This window comes from Setaria italica, chromosome II, assembly GCF_000263155.2.
Source record: "Setaria italica strain Yugu1 chromosome II, Setaria_italica_v2.0, whole genome shotgun sequence".
Lineage (NCBI taxonomy): Eukaryota > Viridiplantae > Streptophyta > Magnoliopsida > Poales > Poaceae > Setaria > Setaria italica.
Window position 1 is genome coordinate 34,826,263 of NC_028451.1, and position 16,979 is coordinate 34,843,241.

A 16,979-nucleotide genomic window follows, 5' to 3' on the forward strand; every position below is an offset into this window, starting at 1 on the left:
GCAAAACCTTAATTAACTCATCATAATAAACTCCACCCAACTGAAAAAAAAAACAGGAATATCAGAACTCGCAGTCTGTACAATCCCAGCAATAACCCCAGGCAGGCTCAAAAGGTTGCGCCCAGTGCTCAAGTGCATCATGTCGCTCACAGGATTGTACATGATACAGGGTTCCCGAAAACTTGCAGTGCCAGAACAGAATTAGGGGAGGGAATGTAGCTCAGGACTGAATTGGCTTGATCTTGAAGTGGAGGCTGATCAGTGAAAACACGTAACACTTGAGATCCTGCACGGGGGAAAAAAATGGGGAAAGAAGTTAGAATTTAGAAACAAAGATCACATTTAGAGTGTCGTGTGCTGTGCACTGCAAAAATACAAGCACTAACAGAATTTAAACCAGATATAGTCAGGATGGGTTAATGCCTCCAAATCACTACCTTTGGATCGGATGAAAACTACAAAATCCCATGACTGTGACCCAGAATTATAATGCCATCAACCATGAATAGTGTCCATTAAGCAGAACCAGCAGAAGTTTTAAGGATGATAAAAATTACTCGACCAACAACCTAAAAGGAACTGGGTGGCTTTGCGTATTAGAAATAGCATCCAAATTCCAACTTGAAGAGGACTTGAACTTAGACATGTGGGAGTGTTTTTTTTATACCCACACGTCCCACGAACTGAGGCTCAGTTCCTAAGGTGTACTGATATAGTTACATCTAAACTAGAGGTGTGGATTTGATAAATTAAGGAGAGACATCAAATTAAGATGCACATAGCCAGTGCAGAAAAAAACATGACCTACAGAGTCATGATGAATTTATCTTAGCTGCACGCCTCACAGTTGTGAGTTCTTTACATATCCTACTGGCAAATTTCACATACAACAAACCAACTAGCTAGGTAGATGTTTTCTAACCTCAAACAAGTATTGCAATGTAAACGATGCTTGAGCAATGAGAGCTCAATCAAATCTTGGGTGTAAAATTCAGAGCATCTGGCTAAATTTCAAATAAACGACAGTCCATCCATCATTGACTCTACTTATTGGAGCAACAGAATAATTCCACTTTTACATCTACGTAGATTTTTAGGTTAGGAACAGTAAAGTGGCTAAGTTTCCGAAGTGCTGATACTAAGAAATAACCTGAAGTGCCTATTTTTCCACTGCATCTTATTTGCATTTTTGCAGGATCCAATATCATCTGGGAGGTGCAGTTCAGAATATGTTGATGAAGAGTGGACAGATAGTTTCTTGATAATAACAGTTATTTCAAGGCTACCGAAGGCTCATACTGCAAATTACAGGGGTGGATAAGACAGCTACTTTGTCTTAGAAAAAAGTTATTCTTGATCAGTGTCACCAAAATGACAAAAAAGAAACATGTGGTACTAGAAATACAACAGCTTTTCAGACCACCAAGTATGTCACATTCAAACAATTCACAGTTCTCTGGAATCAAGCTTTTTAGAACACAGTTTGCTCCTTGTACACCAAAATAAAACAAGGCATCCAACCAGGCAGAGCTAAGGTATATTCGTTCACAAAACAAATAAATTCTCAAGTAATCAGGCAGTCAGCAGTCAGCACAGATTGTTGGCTGTATCATGTATGGTAATAGTGCTGTCCAGTGTCCGCCTCAGGGAGCACTCAATTCTTGTTCAGCATTAACTTTCTACGGGTTTTTCTTCATATAGCATGCATTATCTTAGGACTCAGGGAGCATGCATTAACTTTCTACGGGAGCACTCAATTCTTGTTCAGCATTAACTTTCTACGGGTTTTTCTTCATATAGCATGCATTATCTTAGGACTAACTGTACTCCAAGGACACAAGAGTCACTAAAGTCATTGACTCATTGCTTATACGAATACTGAGTTGCTCACCGGTCACACTAATTCAAAATGAGCAAAGGAATTCAATTTATCCCAATGACCACGATCTGCAGTTAACTTCCCAGATTTGCTCATACACACATTGCTAACCAATTGCTTTTTCAGTTCGATTTAACTATTTAAGAACAAGTATCTGCAGCTGGCATCAGGATATTACCCGCATCAACTATCTTACACGATGTATATAGGTGTATTTTTACTTAATTAAAGATCAAGTAGCATCGAAAATCGTAAGGCACGGCAAGGGGATGAGGATAAAACCTGGACGAGGTAGTAGAAGATGCGTAGGCCTTCGGGGTCGTTGCTTGTCTGAATATCGACAAGGGATCCAATCTTGGAGGTGGCGAATGAGATGTGCTCGTTGCCCATAACGATCTCGAGCTCCTGCCTACCAATGTGGTCGGGCTTGGGCCAGTTGACGTCGTCCTCCTTCATAATCTGCGATGCGATTAACCAGTCAATGCTCGCCTTTTCCCTTTCCACGCAAATAAACCCTAGTAGACAGACCGAAAAATCGAATCAGGGGAGAACAAACTACAAAGAAACCGCAAACAAACCTCCGACTCCTCGATGATTCTTTTGGCCTCGCGGACTACGGAGGGCGAGACGAAGACCTCCTTGCGGATCATGGTGTCGTTCTTGTAGTTGGAGTTGTTGGCGTACCGGAGCTTGCCGTCGGGGCGGAACTCGAACTCGAGGAACTCGTGCCCGAACTTGCCCTTGTGCCCCACGTAGTACCGCAGGTAGAACTCCTCATCGCCGCCGCCCTTCGCCATTGCCGCCGGCACGACTGATTCGGTTGGCTTTTTCTCCCAAGTCGAGGGGATTTGGGGTTTTGGCCGCCGCGCCGTGCTCCCTTCTTCTCTTCTCTCTCTCTTCTCTTCGCTTCCCTTCTCTCCCCTTCTTTTTATATTGGACCTGGGTTGAGTTAGATTCCGGCTTTGAACTCGGCCGGCCCCGTTGACATGGGTCCGTTAATTACAGCCCGAAACGGAGACAAAAACCACACGTATGTCACTTAGATTTTGAGCTGCACTCATAGGCCGTTTTGTTGTAAATATTTACTACTCTACTCAACTCTATTGCAAAAGCCACTCCATTGCGCAAAACACTTGTTTTCACAGATAGTGATTAGTCTTCTTCATAAGTTTTTGAAGTGATTTTTTTTATCATTTAGCAGAACTCAGTGCAACAACGCTTAAACTACCATGGATGATTTTTTTTTGTTGGATTAGTCTCCACACTATAGATCACAAGGGAAACTTAGCTCATCAGAAATCGTAGTCCTTCATATCCTTTTTTGGATTCGGCTAGTTCCATTCCACCGTGCACTCCTCGTGGTCTTGGTTGAGGGTAGAGAACCCGTGCACTCCTTCATTGAAGTTCAAAATATGTGTTTATCTAGAGCTTATGGCGATTTTCTGAAATTTGAATTTCATCTCATACGAAAAGAGGTATTTTCTTGTGGAAGTCTTGAATTTTGATGAACCGTGATGATTGTGGCACCCATGAACATGAACATATCCAAAAATTCACCTTATATTCCTGGAATGGGATGGAGGGAGCCTGCATCTGAGGTGCAAAGGAAAGATAAGATAAGGTTGGCATGAGCTCATGAGCATGGATGTGCATTTCATCCTTCCTAATGCAGGCACACATATCAGCTGCCGCAGCCTCCTGCCCCAAGAACGTTTTGATGCAAATGCAATGCAAGCCACCACTGGCACACAATAATAGTTCACAGCGCGCACCGTGCCCTGCAGGCTGCAGCTGCAAGTGTCCTAGCTGTACATGACTACATGTGCGTGGACCATGAACTTGGGAGCTCGAGTGCTCGACCGCTTAACTGACTGCTAGTTGATTTCTCAGAGCGTGAATCGCCTCAAGAGGAAACAACACGAAAGGGAATTCAGACCGGCCGATACCAGCAACCAGGATGTCAGAGCTAGAACATTTGATGGAACTGATAAGCAGATGGTCAGTGCTACACTTCATAAAGATCAATAATGAAAGCAACACTTGTAACAGTGAAATAGATTGACAGAGAGATGTCAATTGACGAGCTGTTACGTAGTACATCAAAGTGGAGTGGAGGAGTACTGCACATGAACAGGAATGCATTTCCGGGTCCTAGCTAGAAATTTAATCAGCTGGATGAATGAACTAAGCAGGCACGTACACAGCACGGCGCATCACATTTCAGGACTCCAGGTTCAGGTAACTAGACGCTAGCTAGCTCTCAGATGAGTTCCCAGCTCTCTGGGTTGTTGGCTAGCAACATTGATCGATCCCAGTCCTAGAGTCTAGACCCTTCCTAGCTCGGTAGCCAATGCTTTGCGGTACTCCACTCTAGCTCCGAGCGCGCCTATGAACGCCGTCGTCACCTTGGTTTGCTCGTTGACGCAGAAGACGACGATGCCCATGAGATGAGAAGGACGAGGACGACCCCCACGGTCGCGATCCACAGCCATGCCGACGGCGTCAGCTTGAACACGACGACGGTGGCCAGCGGCGGAGTGGCAGTGCCGGGGGGGCGGGACCGCCGACTCATCATCCGGTGGCAGGGCAACGCCGCTGGTCGGCGCGAAGAAGAAGGGCGGTGGTGGTGCCGCGACGACGGGCACGGCGATCCGCTGGCCCGCCTCACAGCGCCCGGCATGCCGCTGCCTCCCCAACACTTAGCCGCGACGTCCCTGCTTCCTCTCCGGATCCTCCGCTGCCTCCCTCGCCGCCGCTGCCGTCGCCCCCGGCCCACCGCGCCCGCCACCGCCGCGTGCCCTCATCGTCGGCGCCGCCTCCCGGCTTCCTCCCCAACACCGGTGCCGCCCCTCCCGACACCGGCACCGCGCCGCCCCACTCCCGTCGACGTACACCGTACCGGCGCCACCCCCGTGTCCACGCGCCGCCGCCTCCCGCGGCTTCCTCCCCGACACCGGCGCCGCGCCGCCCCCCTCCGCCGGCGCTGCCCCTGTGTCCACGCGCCGCCGCGTGCCTCCCACGGCTTCCTCGACACCGGCGTCGCCGCCCCTCCCCAGCCCAACACCGGCACCGGTGCCGCCCCGCCCCCTTCCGGCCAGCGCCTCCCCACCGCCCGTTCCCGACCGCCGCACCACGCCAGCCGCGGGCCTGTTGGAACTAGCTCTAAGATCACTCACGCTCACGCACAGACGCAAGGAGGAAGATGAACAGTAGTTTCAGGCGACGAACGCCACGGCCGCCGATCAACTCAAAATGGACTCGAACAGAAGTTTACACAAGGATTACACGGCCATATAAAGGTCCAGTGGAGTCGCAGCGCCCACACAACCCACTACGGCGAGCTCGGTGCGTACTCACGCACCACCCCGGCGGACTCAGCCTTCTCTGCGTTCCGAGCACCAAACTCCTCCGCAAGAACCGGTCCTCAACTCCACTCGCACGCCAGATCGCGCTCCCTTCCGCTATTGACACCATGGCCAACGATTCAGCCATCCCTGCAAGTCTGCAACTGCAATCCTAACAGAAACTGGCCACGACGCGAACGCGAGCCCGTACACGCGCACCATCCGGCCGAACCTACTACGATAGCTTGAACGCGGCCACGGCCGTCCTGGCCTGACACGGACTCTCCCTAAACAAGCTAACTGACTAACGAGAACGCACACACACGCACGCGTTGCACGCGACACACACATATGTGCTAAGTCAAGATTAGTGCTAACAGGGCCTCGTCTGTGCTGACGTAAGTCCGCAGTCAGATGACGTCAGCTTTTTTATTTCTAGAATTCATTAAAATAGTATTTTATTTTTGGAATACGTTAAAAAAGTTTAAAATAGCAAGAACGAATAGGAAAAATGTTAGAATATAGATAAAATAGTTATAAATTGTTAGAAAAACCTATTAATTGTAATTTTTAGCTACATATGTACAGCATTGATTGTGCCATGGTAATTTATAGGAAATTCTAGAAAAATTGTAAATTTGATCTATATATGTAGTGCTAGGAAATTTATAAATAGTGCTAGAAAATTGTAAAATTAGTGGAATAGTGCTAGAAAATTGTAAAATTCATACTGCTTCTTAGAATAATTCTTTGTTTAGTCATTTATTGTAACAAGTGTTATTCCTACTACTTCTTAGAATAAATCTTTAAATTCCTACTACTTCTTGGAATAGCTTGTTATTTATTGATTTAACTATTAGTCATTCATTTTTTAGACATTTTTTTAATTATATGTAGAAGTCATAGCCATTCTTTTTACAGTAAATGTGCATAAAATATTAGAAAATTGTTGATGATGAGCAATTCATTGTAACAATTTGTACAAGTGTTTAATTCTTTATTATAGTCATTCTTTTAATTGTTGCGGCATACTATTTCTTAGAATAATTCTTTTTATATTGTATTAGTTACAATGGCACGATTAGAGGACGAGCAGGCCCGATTGGATGAGGAATACCAAATGAACTTGATTGCTCAAGGTCGTACGAACGATCAACCAAATGAAGAGGTCGATCACAACCAGACTGACATCTACCTCAACATGCCTGGTGATGGCAATGAGGAACAACCAATTGCCGAGGGAGGCAATGATGGGCAACAAGGCGAGGTATAGCAATTATTATATGTAAACATGATTTGAATTCTCTACTTATCAAGATTGTTGGGAATTAATAGTTCTTTTATTTTCAGCCATCTGGATCGAGTAGGCCTAAACGGAAACGAGGCCCGAAGAAGAAGTTATAGGACGGTATCATCATCACGGAACTTAATAAAAAGGGTGAACCAACTACTCCAAACAATGCTAAGATCAAATTGGTGAATCAAATTGGATTTCTTGCTAGGGATAACATCCCAATAAGCTTTCAGAATTAGAAAATCCTTAAAATTGATGAGAGCGTGGTCCCCACAAGCACGGTCCCCATAAGCGTGGTACCCGAGAGAGAAGGAAATGATATGAGAGGATATAAAAGAAAATTTCACGTTCAAAGGTGTAGATGAAGAAAAAGTGAAAGATTGAAGCTTTCGGAAGGGTGCAATTGCTTTTCAGACGTACAAGAAGAACCTGAATAAAAACTGCATAAAGAAGGGCCTTACACCAGATTTCACGAAACACCCGAAGTTAAGAGATTACTGGGATTCATTTATGCAGTTCAAGCAGTCGCAAAAGAGCACTAAGGCAACTAAAACCAACACCAACAATGCTCGTCAAAAGAAATACTTTCATTGTCTTGAGCCAGGCGGTTACAAGAAGGGGATCACCAAATGGCAAAGGATGGAAGATGACATAATTGCTAGGGAATAGTACCAGCGACTCTCGAATGGCCGGAGCGAGCAAAGTATTGGTATTATGCTCATGGCGGCACGCTCAATCCCAAAGATGGATCATTTGTGTTCAGCTAAGAATTAAGAGAAGTGGCTACAAGGCTTGTTGAGTTAATAAAGGCTACGGCCGAAGGATCTTTCATGCCTGATTGAGAGAAGGATGAGCTAACTATGGTACTAGATAATCTAGAACACCCTGGACGTTGCCGAGGCAAAGGAGTAATTCCATGGAAGTTTGCCTCTCGTGAGCACATTGATTCCTACAGAAGTCGCCAAAGAAGTAAGGCCAAATACGCACGACAACTGCGAGAGTTGCAAGAACACGTAGCTTTGACAGAGGCAAGAATGGAGGAAGCAATTGACCGACATGTGGCTCTAGCTCTTAGCAAACAAGCCAGAGAACAAATAGCTGCATCATCAGGGGTTAATGTCGATCTAAGCCCCTCTCAGCGTCGAAGCAGCGTCACTTCCACAGAAGCCCCAGCTGGAGGATCTTCTGACATGGTTGAGGACAACCAACGCCATCCGATGGACGACATCACTAGGAGGGCCCCTTGTGAGCTTGTTACTCCTGTGAAAAACAATCTCATCGTGGTGGCTTATGGTGTGGCTGAACAACAGATACAAGGCCAAACAATTCATGGCGTGCAGGTTCCAGCTCGCGGTTACACCAAAATTAGGGTGGACCGAATGGTCGACGATTGGGATGACCTCAAACTGGAGGTATTTGGAGGTGCCGGGGAAAAGAATCTAGGAGAAGCCATCCACGGTTGGATTCTCTAGCCCAAGCGCTACATAAGGATTCCGCAACCAAATCCCCCGACCTTGGGATCATCTCCTCAGGGCTCAAGGGCAAGATCACCTACGCCATCTGCTAGGGCACCCTCTCCAGTAGCTGGCAGGGAACCTAGCATGAGTCCACTAGCTAACAGGAATCGTAGCATGAGTTCACGCTCTCCACCAGCTGATAGGGATCCTAGCATGAGTCCACCTTCCCCTATTATGAGCAAAGCTACACGGCAAAAGACGCCTTCAGTTCCACCTACTGCGGCTACATAGAAGAAGCAGAAGAAGCCAAAGAAGAAGCAACTGGAGCCCAAGAAAGCTTACGAGAAGACTGATGCGGAAATCAATGCAGTAGTGGATGCTGAGGTTAAAGCTCACTTCGGACCAAAGTATCCCGTGAAGAAAGATCCACAAATTTTGGGCTTTCATTAGAGACATGAAGTTGGAGAAAAAGAAAAAGCTAGAGAAACCACCGCTATCTGACTACGGCCGCACAATAACAAAGGCTTTTCAGAAGAAGAAGAAAAGTGGGTCAAGTATTCCACAGCTCAGAACCTAATCCAACCAATCGATTACCCCGCTCCAAGTACTTTCGGAGTTTGGTAAGAACCTGCTTCTATTCGCCAAAAATACAATTCTCACTGCAGCCCAACTTCGAGGGGAGGATCACATCCTAAACCACGCTGGGGCTGATAAATGGAAATTTGAGTTAGGGAAAGAGCTTGTGTAGCCGCAGTTGGTGAACCGTCTTCTAACGAAAATGTACAAATTGCACCAATGGTACATGGAGGCTTTAGCCACCAGTTTACTCATGCTAGAAGTTTGGATTGGAGATCAATATTATTTCCATGGTGATGCCATTATAAATGTGCCGCTCGAGGAACTTTATTTTCTTTACAATCAAGACGCACTTGACAAATCACTCATCAGTTCTTGGGTTCTGTAAGTGTTTAATTTGCTCTAACTTCAAAATCCCCACTTTAATCATTATGCAATGTCTTATCTCCTATTTTATTTTGTACCATGCAGGACAGAGATTCAAGCTTGCCGGAAGAAAAGATTCTATGACGTTGGCTTGATGGACCCGAATGTTATAAACAAGGCAACTGTAAGAGATAAACCAAATCAGACTTTGAAGAATATATAGAATTTCTTGGACAAGCAACATTACAAGAAGTACATACTTCTGCTGTACAACTTCAAGTGAATAAGACTAGCATATATGTACAGCTTTTCACTATGCATGTTTCCCATCTCTTTTTATTTTTTGAACTGACAATTAAAAATAAGACTAAATAGCTTTTCACTATGCATATATGTACAGCTTCCACTAGATACTCCTTGTTATCGTGGTTGATCTAAGTATGGTCTATATCATGGACTCTCAGAGGAGACCAAGAAATCAATACACCGACCTCATAGACATGCTTAACAGAGCATGGGCTCGCTTCCGTCAACATCACTCAGGTGAATTCAAGGAGCAACTTCATATCCACTCTGAACTCCCGGTATGTATTGAATTTGCACATCTCATGTCACTTGCTTGAACACAACAAATATTCCAAAACTTCTTTTGCCACATATATACAGAATCCAGGGAATAATTTATGCGGATACTACGTATATGAGTTCATCCATGGATTTGTAGGTCCCAAGCGTATAACCGACCACGAATTGAGAGTACGTATACAAATTTCTTAACAATAAATTAGTTCTAATTGTGCAGATCCATTGATCTAATATAATAACCTTTGCTAATGATATAGATTATGCACATGAAGGAAGAATTCCTCGAGACGAAAAAATCAGGGCAATTCAAGAACAACTCAGTTGATTACTTCTGGACGAGGTAGTAAATCCAGCAAGAGAGTTACATAATGGTGGATCAAATCTGCATCACCGTCAGGACTCGAGTTCAGAATAGTTGATCCAAAATGTTGAACTTGGAAAGTTGATGCAATGTAATATTATTCATATATGTGTATGTACAATATGTCTATGTATAATATTATCTCAAATGTAATATTATAGATTAAATACAACTTTATATATATTGCGTATTAGAAGTAGTATACAAATACAAAATATTAATATAGAATAAAGAAATAGAAAAAAAATTGAGAAAAGAAATAGAAAAGAAAAAAGAATTTAGTACCGGTTTAGGAGACCAACCAGTATCCTAGTCGGTACTAAATTGACTGCTAGTTGGTCTTCCCAACCGGTACTAAAAGATTCTCTATTTGAACCAATACTAAAGGATCTCTTAAATACCGACTTAGGGTTGGACAACCGATATTATTAAAGGACGGTTTGGACCGGCAGCGAACGCGCTTTCCCAGCAGTACGAGCCGTTCCAGCGCTTGAAGTCTGCGCGCACACCACGCGAACGCAAGAATACGCACCGGTCACGTTGCTACGAAACGTAAAGCGGTAAAGGCATGCAAGAAACAAGAACACGCGAGCCAAAAATCGGCGGTGGGTCAGAGCTAGGCCGGAGTTTGTCTTACCCAGGACGTCGCCGACGTGCACGTGGAAACGCTGCCTCTCGGCCCACTGGGTGACCTGCTGACCTGTGTGTGGAAGGATAAATGTCGAGGGTTCAGAAGAAGCGTGTAGGGAACGAGGAATTGGTGCACGTACCACGTCGAATACGTGCAGTCGTGTACTGCTCTGCACTCTGCAACTCTGATTTTAACTGACCCTCTGGTACTCTCTCTCAAAAAAAAAAAAACTGACCGTCCGGTCCCACAAGCTAGAGACTAGTCAAACGGTGTGCCGCCTATCGTGCAAGCAATGGCCCCACACATCATTTCCCACAGGAACAGCTACCTGAAATCTTCAGTGCTCCACCACACACATCCTCTACTGCAGCCTGCTCAAAACCTGCAACTGACACCTTACAGCAACCTGATCATTTTTAGACTGCAGCGGGCTGCACCTGGTAAAGGAAAATGATGTTAATTGACAAAAGAAAAAAAATGGAAGCCCTTGAATAATTTGCTCACCAGTATCTTTTGGCTCTATGAGGTTGCAACGTTTTTTTTGAACGAATGGGCACGAGTGTGCCTATTTCATTGATAGAGTAGAGAAACAAAATATTATGTTACAGGAGAAGAGAAAGTTTCGTTTGGGCGTATATCTCGACTACTCTCGAGATAATAGCAACGCTAGTGCTCTTGCCCCTGCTATAATCCATGTATCAGCTTCCGCTTTGATCAGCGCCAGCAATGAGGGTGCAGCCATCTCTTGATGATTAAAGATTCGTCGATTGCGTTCCTTCCATATCTCCCACATTACCAGCAGGCCCATAGAACAAGTTCCTTGCCGAGGAGCTTCGGCCCTTGTAGTCATATTTAGCCACCATTCAAGAACATTATCAGATGGGGGCCAGTTTGAGGGGTGTAGACTGGGCTGCGAGGCCCAGGTAGCTATAAGTTGCCATATGCGCGTGGTGTATCTACATTGCACTAGGAGATGATGCGCTGTCTCCTGTTGGGCTCGGCATAGGGGGCAATTTGGTGAATGTGGCCAGCCTCTGTGCGATAGCCGGTCAGCTGTCCAGACTCTGTCCTGGAGCACCAGCCAGGCGAAGAATTTGCATTTTGGTGGTGCCCAGCATTTCCAAATTGTCGTACTTTGCGGTGCACAAGTGGAGCCGACGAACTGCGCCTTGTACGCGGATGCTGCTGAGTATTGTCCATTTTTTGTGAATTTCCAGCATATTGTATCCTCTTGCTGCGCCTGGAGAGTCACTGTCGTTACTAATCGCCATAGTAGGATGAATTCACTTAGGTGTTGCGTTGTTATGCCGGCGTGGACGTTTATGTCCGTCACCCATTTGTTGTTGTGTATTGCCTCTGCAAGAGTTTTGTGTTTCCCCCTGGATATGTTGTATATGTTGGGTGCTATGTGTTTTGGGCAGGTACCCCCTCCCCAAGCTGAGTGCCAGAAGCTTGTTTTGCGGCCGTTTCCCACTGTTAGAGTTGTGCAAGCTTCGAATAGGCGTCGATCAGGGTCGTCGCATGGGATATTGAGTCCAATCCATGTCTTCCCCGGGGATGCCCACTCGTGCCAGAGCCACCGTAGTCGCAGTGCTCTAGCAAAAGAATGTAGGTTTAGCACTCCTAGTCCACCATTCTCTTTGGGTGAGCAGGTTTTGATCCAGTTGACTTTGCACTTGCCCCCTGTTAGCAAATTATCTCCCGCCCAGATGAATCGTTTCCGTATTTTATCTATCTCTTCCAGGACTTCAGTTGGCGGTTTCAAAACGGTTAGCAGATATAAGGGTTGTGCAGAGAGGACAGTTTTGGCGAGGCAGACTCGCCCTGCTTGCGTGATGTTGCGGTTTTGCCACCCAGATAGTTTTTTTGCAGCCTTGTCTATCAGTGGTTGGAAGTCAACTTTCCTTAAGCGCCGTATCGCAAGAGGCAATCCGAGGTATTTTAGAGGGAAACCGGTTCGAGTGATTGGCCATTCGGAGAGTATTTCGTCGAGGTCTATATTATTGCAGCTGATAGGAGCAACTATTGTCTTCTCCAGGTTTGTGCGTAGTCCAGTGGCTTCCCCGAATGAATGTAGGAGCTTTGTGATGTTTGCAACGTCGTCTTTGGTTGGTTTTATGAAGATAGCCGCATCATCAGCGTACATGGAGATGCTGGTGCGTGGTGTGCGGCCGCCTAGCGTTGTGAGTAATCCCATTCCCGTCGCCGTTTGCATTAGTTGGTACAGCGGGTCTATTGCCAAGATGAAGAGGAAGGGAGAGAGGGGGTCTCCTTGTCGTAGACCCCGCCCATGCACAATTTTGTCTGTTGGAATTCCATTCAGGAGGACTTTGGAGGTTGACGTGGCCATTAATGCCGTGATCCAGTTACGCCATCGTGCAGGGAATCCCCTATGTTGCAGCAATTCAAGTAGGTAGTCCCAGCGGACGGAGTCAAAGGCCTTGGAGATGTCCAGCTTCATTAGCAGTGTTGGTGTTCGGTTTCTGTGAAACCTCCTGGCCATGTTCCGAACATACAGGAAGTTGTCGTGGATGCTCCGCCCTTTTATGAAGGCACTTTGGCTTGGCGAGATCAATTTGTCCATGTACGGCTGAAGTCTGGTTGCCAACACTTTGGTAATAATCTTTGCTATGGCATGGATAAGACTGATCGGTCTGAAATCGCTTATGGTTTCAGCTCCATCCTTCTTGGGTACCAGTACAATGGCCGCTGTGTTAAGTAGATTTAGGTCGTTGCATCTCCCCGCATGAAAGGCATTTACCGCTGCAACAACGTCGCCTTTAATGATATGCCAGCAGGATTTAAAGAACAAACCGGTGAAGCCGTCGGGGCCTGGCGCTTTATCTTTGGGTAAGGCAGCTATGGCATTTTGTATTTCCTTGTCTGAGAAAGGGATGTCAATGCCGGTTAAATCTACTGCTGGGAAGTGCAGCTTGTCCCAGTTGAGGGTTGTAGTTCGAGTGGGAGGGGTGGACATGACATTTCCGAAGTGTTCTTGTACGATTTGTTGTTTTTGCGAGTGTGTTACTGCCCAGTTGTTTCCGGTCTTCAGCCGTTGTATGAAATTTCTCCGTCTTCGCCCGTTTGCCTTCAAGTGGAAAAACTTGGTGTTCGCATCACCTTCTCGTAGATAGGTGATCCTGGAACTCTGCTTCCTTCTCATCTTCTCTACTATCGCCCATCCCAGGAGTCGTGTTTTGAGTTTGCTACGTATGTCTCGTTCTTGCGCTGTGAGCGTTCGTGCTTCCTCAGCTTCATCGAGGCGCAGAATGACTTCTTGAGCCATATGCAGCTTTAAGCGGGCATCGGAGACGTGTGCTCTGCTCCAAGATCTTAGTGTTCGGGCGGTGTTGTGCAGTTTGTAGCCGAGGCGATGGAAAGGTTCTGTGTGCGTAGTCGGTTTGGACCATTCTTTATCTACGGTTTCATAGAAACCTGGTAGTCGCGTCCAAAAATTTTCAAATCGGAGGGGTGTAGGTTTTCGAGGTCCCGAGTGGTGCGCAAGCAGTAATGGGCAGTGGTCCGAGTGCGATGAGGATAGAGCGTGAAGGACGTGGTCGTCGAATTTGACGTCCCAAGAAGCGTTACAGAACACTCTATCGATTCGCGTCAGCGTCGGCTGATGTCTTGCGTTGCTCCATGTAAATCTTCTGTTTTGTAGGTGAATTTCCTTAAGGCCGCAGTAGTTGAGTGCTGATCTGAAACTCCTCATCAGGCTGCGATTAAGGTTGCTGTTGTTCTTGTCTCTAGCACTGTAGATTAAGTTAAAGTCACCCAGGATTAGCCATGGAGTGGTGTCATCAGGGGCCATTGTTCGCAGTTGGCGTAGGAATGCAGGCTTTGCTGAGTGCCGTGTTGGGCCGTATACCGTCGTGAGTTGGAACCGAGTGTTACTATGCTTCACTACTGCTGTTGCTGAGATAAAAAATCGACCTGTGTGGATGTCCTGTATGTCAAAGACTCGGTCATCCCACAGCAGCAGTATACCCCCTTTTGTGCCTGACGCCGCTTGATATGTGAAGTTGGATAGGTGAGGTCCCCCTATCAGGTTCGCTAACGTTGCGTCAATACTTTGCAGTTTTGTTTCCTGTAAACAGATGAGGTTGCATGGTGTGGCTGCAATGGTTTCCCGAACAGTGAGACATCTCGCCGGAGCGTTCAATCCTCGCACGTTCCAACTCATTATTTGGAAATTGCTATTCATTAAAGTTGGGATTGTGGCGCGCGAAAGGTAGGTGGCCGACTAGCATTTTCTGTAGCATTAGACGCTGCAATGTCCGTGGGTCACGTAGGGTGTTGTTGTTGTTCCGAGGCCTCGGCTCTGGTGTCTCCCGTTCATTGGCGCGTTTTGCAGTAGTAGTTAAAGGAGGAGTCTTTTTAGGATTGACGTGGACGCAGCGTGGTCTGGCGTTCTCTGTTTTCGCCCGAAGGTCGCAGCCAGCAGGGCATGAGTGCAGTCCTCCCCGAAGGTCGCAGCCAGCAGGGTGAGGAGCATAGTTATAAGGTACATAATAGTAGAGATACATAAATGGCGAGTCACGCTTGGGTGAGTTGCAACCGCAAGGTTCACGCAGCATTGTAGTCCGCTTCCTGAAGCTCACCCACATCGGCGCCAGCTATCTGCAGGAGTGCTTCATTTGTTTGGTTCGCCGCTTCGTCGTCGAGGTCGAATAGAACAGTCATGGCCGAGATGATGTAGTCAGGCAGCGGCCCCTGGAACATGCTAATGAATTCCTGCAAAACCTGCTCAATTGACATTGTTTCATTAGTGTTAACACCCAGTTTCTTGCAAAGGTTACGCTGTGCTCGCTCCACTGCTGGCAGGGCCGGTTTTTTTGCTAGGCGTGCACTTCGCCGGACTTTAGTCATATCGAAGGTGCGGCCTTTTCGCACGCGTTGCGGTGGGGCTTGCGTGACCGCTGGTGGCGGTGGTGTTACGAAGAGGTTGTCAATTTGTGGCGCTAGGTTGGGCAGTGGTGCGGTTCTGGGCGATGGAGTTGGATTGGGCCGTTCTGGTGGAGCTTTGTGTGCCGTCCCTGTTCTGCGGTGGTAATGGATTGGTGTTGGGTTCATTTGGTGGATAACAATGGCTTGCTCAGAATTGAGTCCACTGTCCGGCCCATAGCTTAGATGCTCTGGCTCAGGTGGAGATGGGCACTCGTGTTGGGCTAGAGTAGCCGATGTCGGCTGTTGGGCCCCTGTTCCGGTCAGGTGGCCTGGCTGGGTCGCAACCCGTGTGGGCTGGCAGCCCTGGCTAGCCACAAAGGCCAGCGCGTCAAGGGCCCGATGGACCTCTTCATTTGTCGGGGCCAGCATGACCTGCTGGGCCGTCCTGCTCGCCGTATGTCCTGGCTGGGCTGCGGCCCGTTCGAGGAAGCCGCCCTGGTCGGCCTGGACGGCCATTGCAGCAAGGCCCCGGCTGACTTCGTCGACAGAACCCGCCGGCGCCGCCCTCGCCGGGGAGGCCACCGGCGCCACCGTCGCCGGAGAGGTCACAGGCGCCGCCGTCGCTTGTTGTTGCAGTAGCGCCGCGCGGAGTGTGGTGAAGACCCGCGGCAGCGGGACTGGCTCGGACCAGGCTTTCTCCCCCGGCGCCGCCTCGTCAATGCCGAGCCGGTCGGCAAGACGGCATGCCTTGCGGATGTACTCATCGGCGCCGGCACACCAAAATCGAGCCCTGGCATCCAAGGTGGGGGAATTAGTCGAAGGAGGTGCCTCGATTACCTGGTGCTTGGGGTAGTTCTTCAAGTTCGCCGCCTGCGCCGCGAAGATTGCCTGGAGTTGTGATGGCGGTAGGCTGGCAAGTCCTTGTGCGTCGGTGTTGTCGTGTCGCCGCCCCTGTGCCGGCGCATAGTTGCGCCGTGGGGGGGAGCGCGTCCGGTCACGGCGTACCGTTCCAGCACGCGTCCAGTAGTCGGAGTCGATGTGCCGCCCCTGACCCGGGTGCTCGTAGTCGTCGTCGTGGTCTTCGTCATCTCCGTCGCGGCGGGCCGGCCAGGTGAATGGCCGGTCATCGCAGCGTTGCCTCGCCGGCCGTTGCCTGTGGCGGTCGTCTCTGGTACGGCGGTCTTGGTGGTTGGAGGTGTGGCGCCGCCGTCCGTCGTCTCCTTCTTCTGGCACAGCTTGCTCACCGCGTGCTGCTCCGCGGCCGGCCACCGGGGCTTGTCGTCCCCCTCTTGAGTCCACGCTGGGGTGTTCCCTCGGCGGTCGGGGAAGTCGCGCCGGGAAGCGCGACCGTGCATCAGAAGGTGCACCGTCGACAAGTCCATAGCGCCAGTCGTAGCGACGCCGGATTGGGGTAATACTTTGCGGATTGTCGATGGCCTGCTGGAGATTATGTGCTGCCGCAGAGTAGTCCTCCAGAAGGGATAAGTGAATGAAGACCTCATACCTGGTCCCCTGCTGCCATGGCAGTTGCGGAAGCTCGGCGGAGACTGCGAAGGAGGATGATCTTGCCGTGGGGTTGTGGGTGAATGCGAGCCAGAC

General features: G+C 48.1%; 1 protein-coding gene across 1 annotated transcript; it reads right to left on the reverse strand.

Moving 5' to 3' along the window:
• LOC101774134 (protein mago nashi homolog 1) lies at positions 1-2,754 on the reverse strand. Its single transcript, XM_004957073.4, has 3 exons — positions 2,458-2,754; positions 2,162-2,338; positions 1-286 (listed from the first exon to the last, which is right to left on the reverse strand). The coding sequence occupies exons 1-3, from the start codon at positions 2,674-2,676 to the stop codon at positions 221-223; spliced, it is 462 nt and encodes a 153-aa protein (XP_004957130.1). The 5' UTR covers positions 2,677-2,754; the 3' UTR covers positions 1-220.
• Between the last annotated feature and the right edge of the window lie 14,225 nt (positions 2,755-16,979).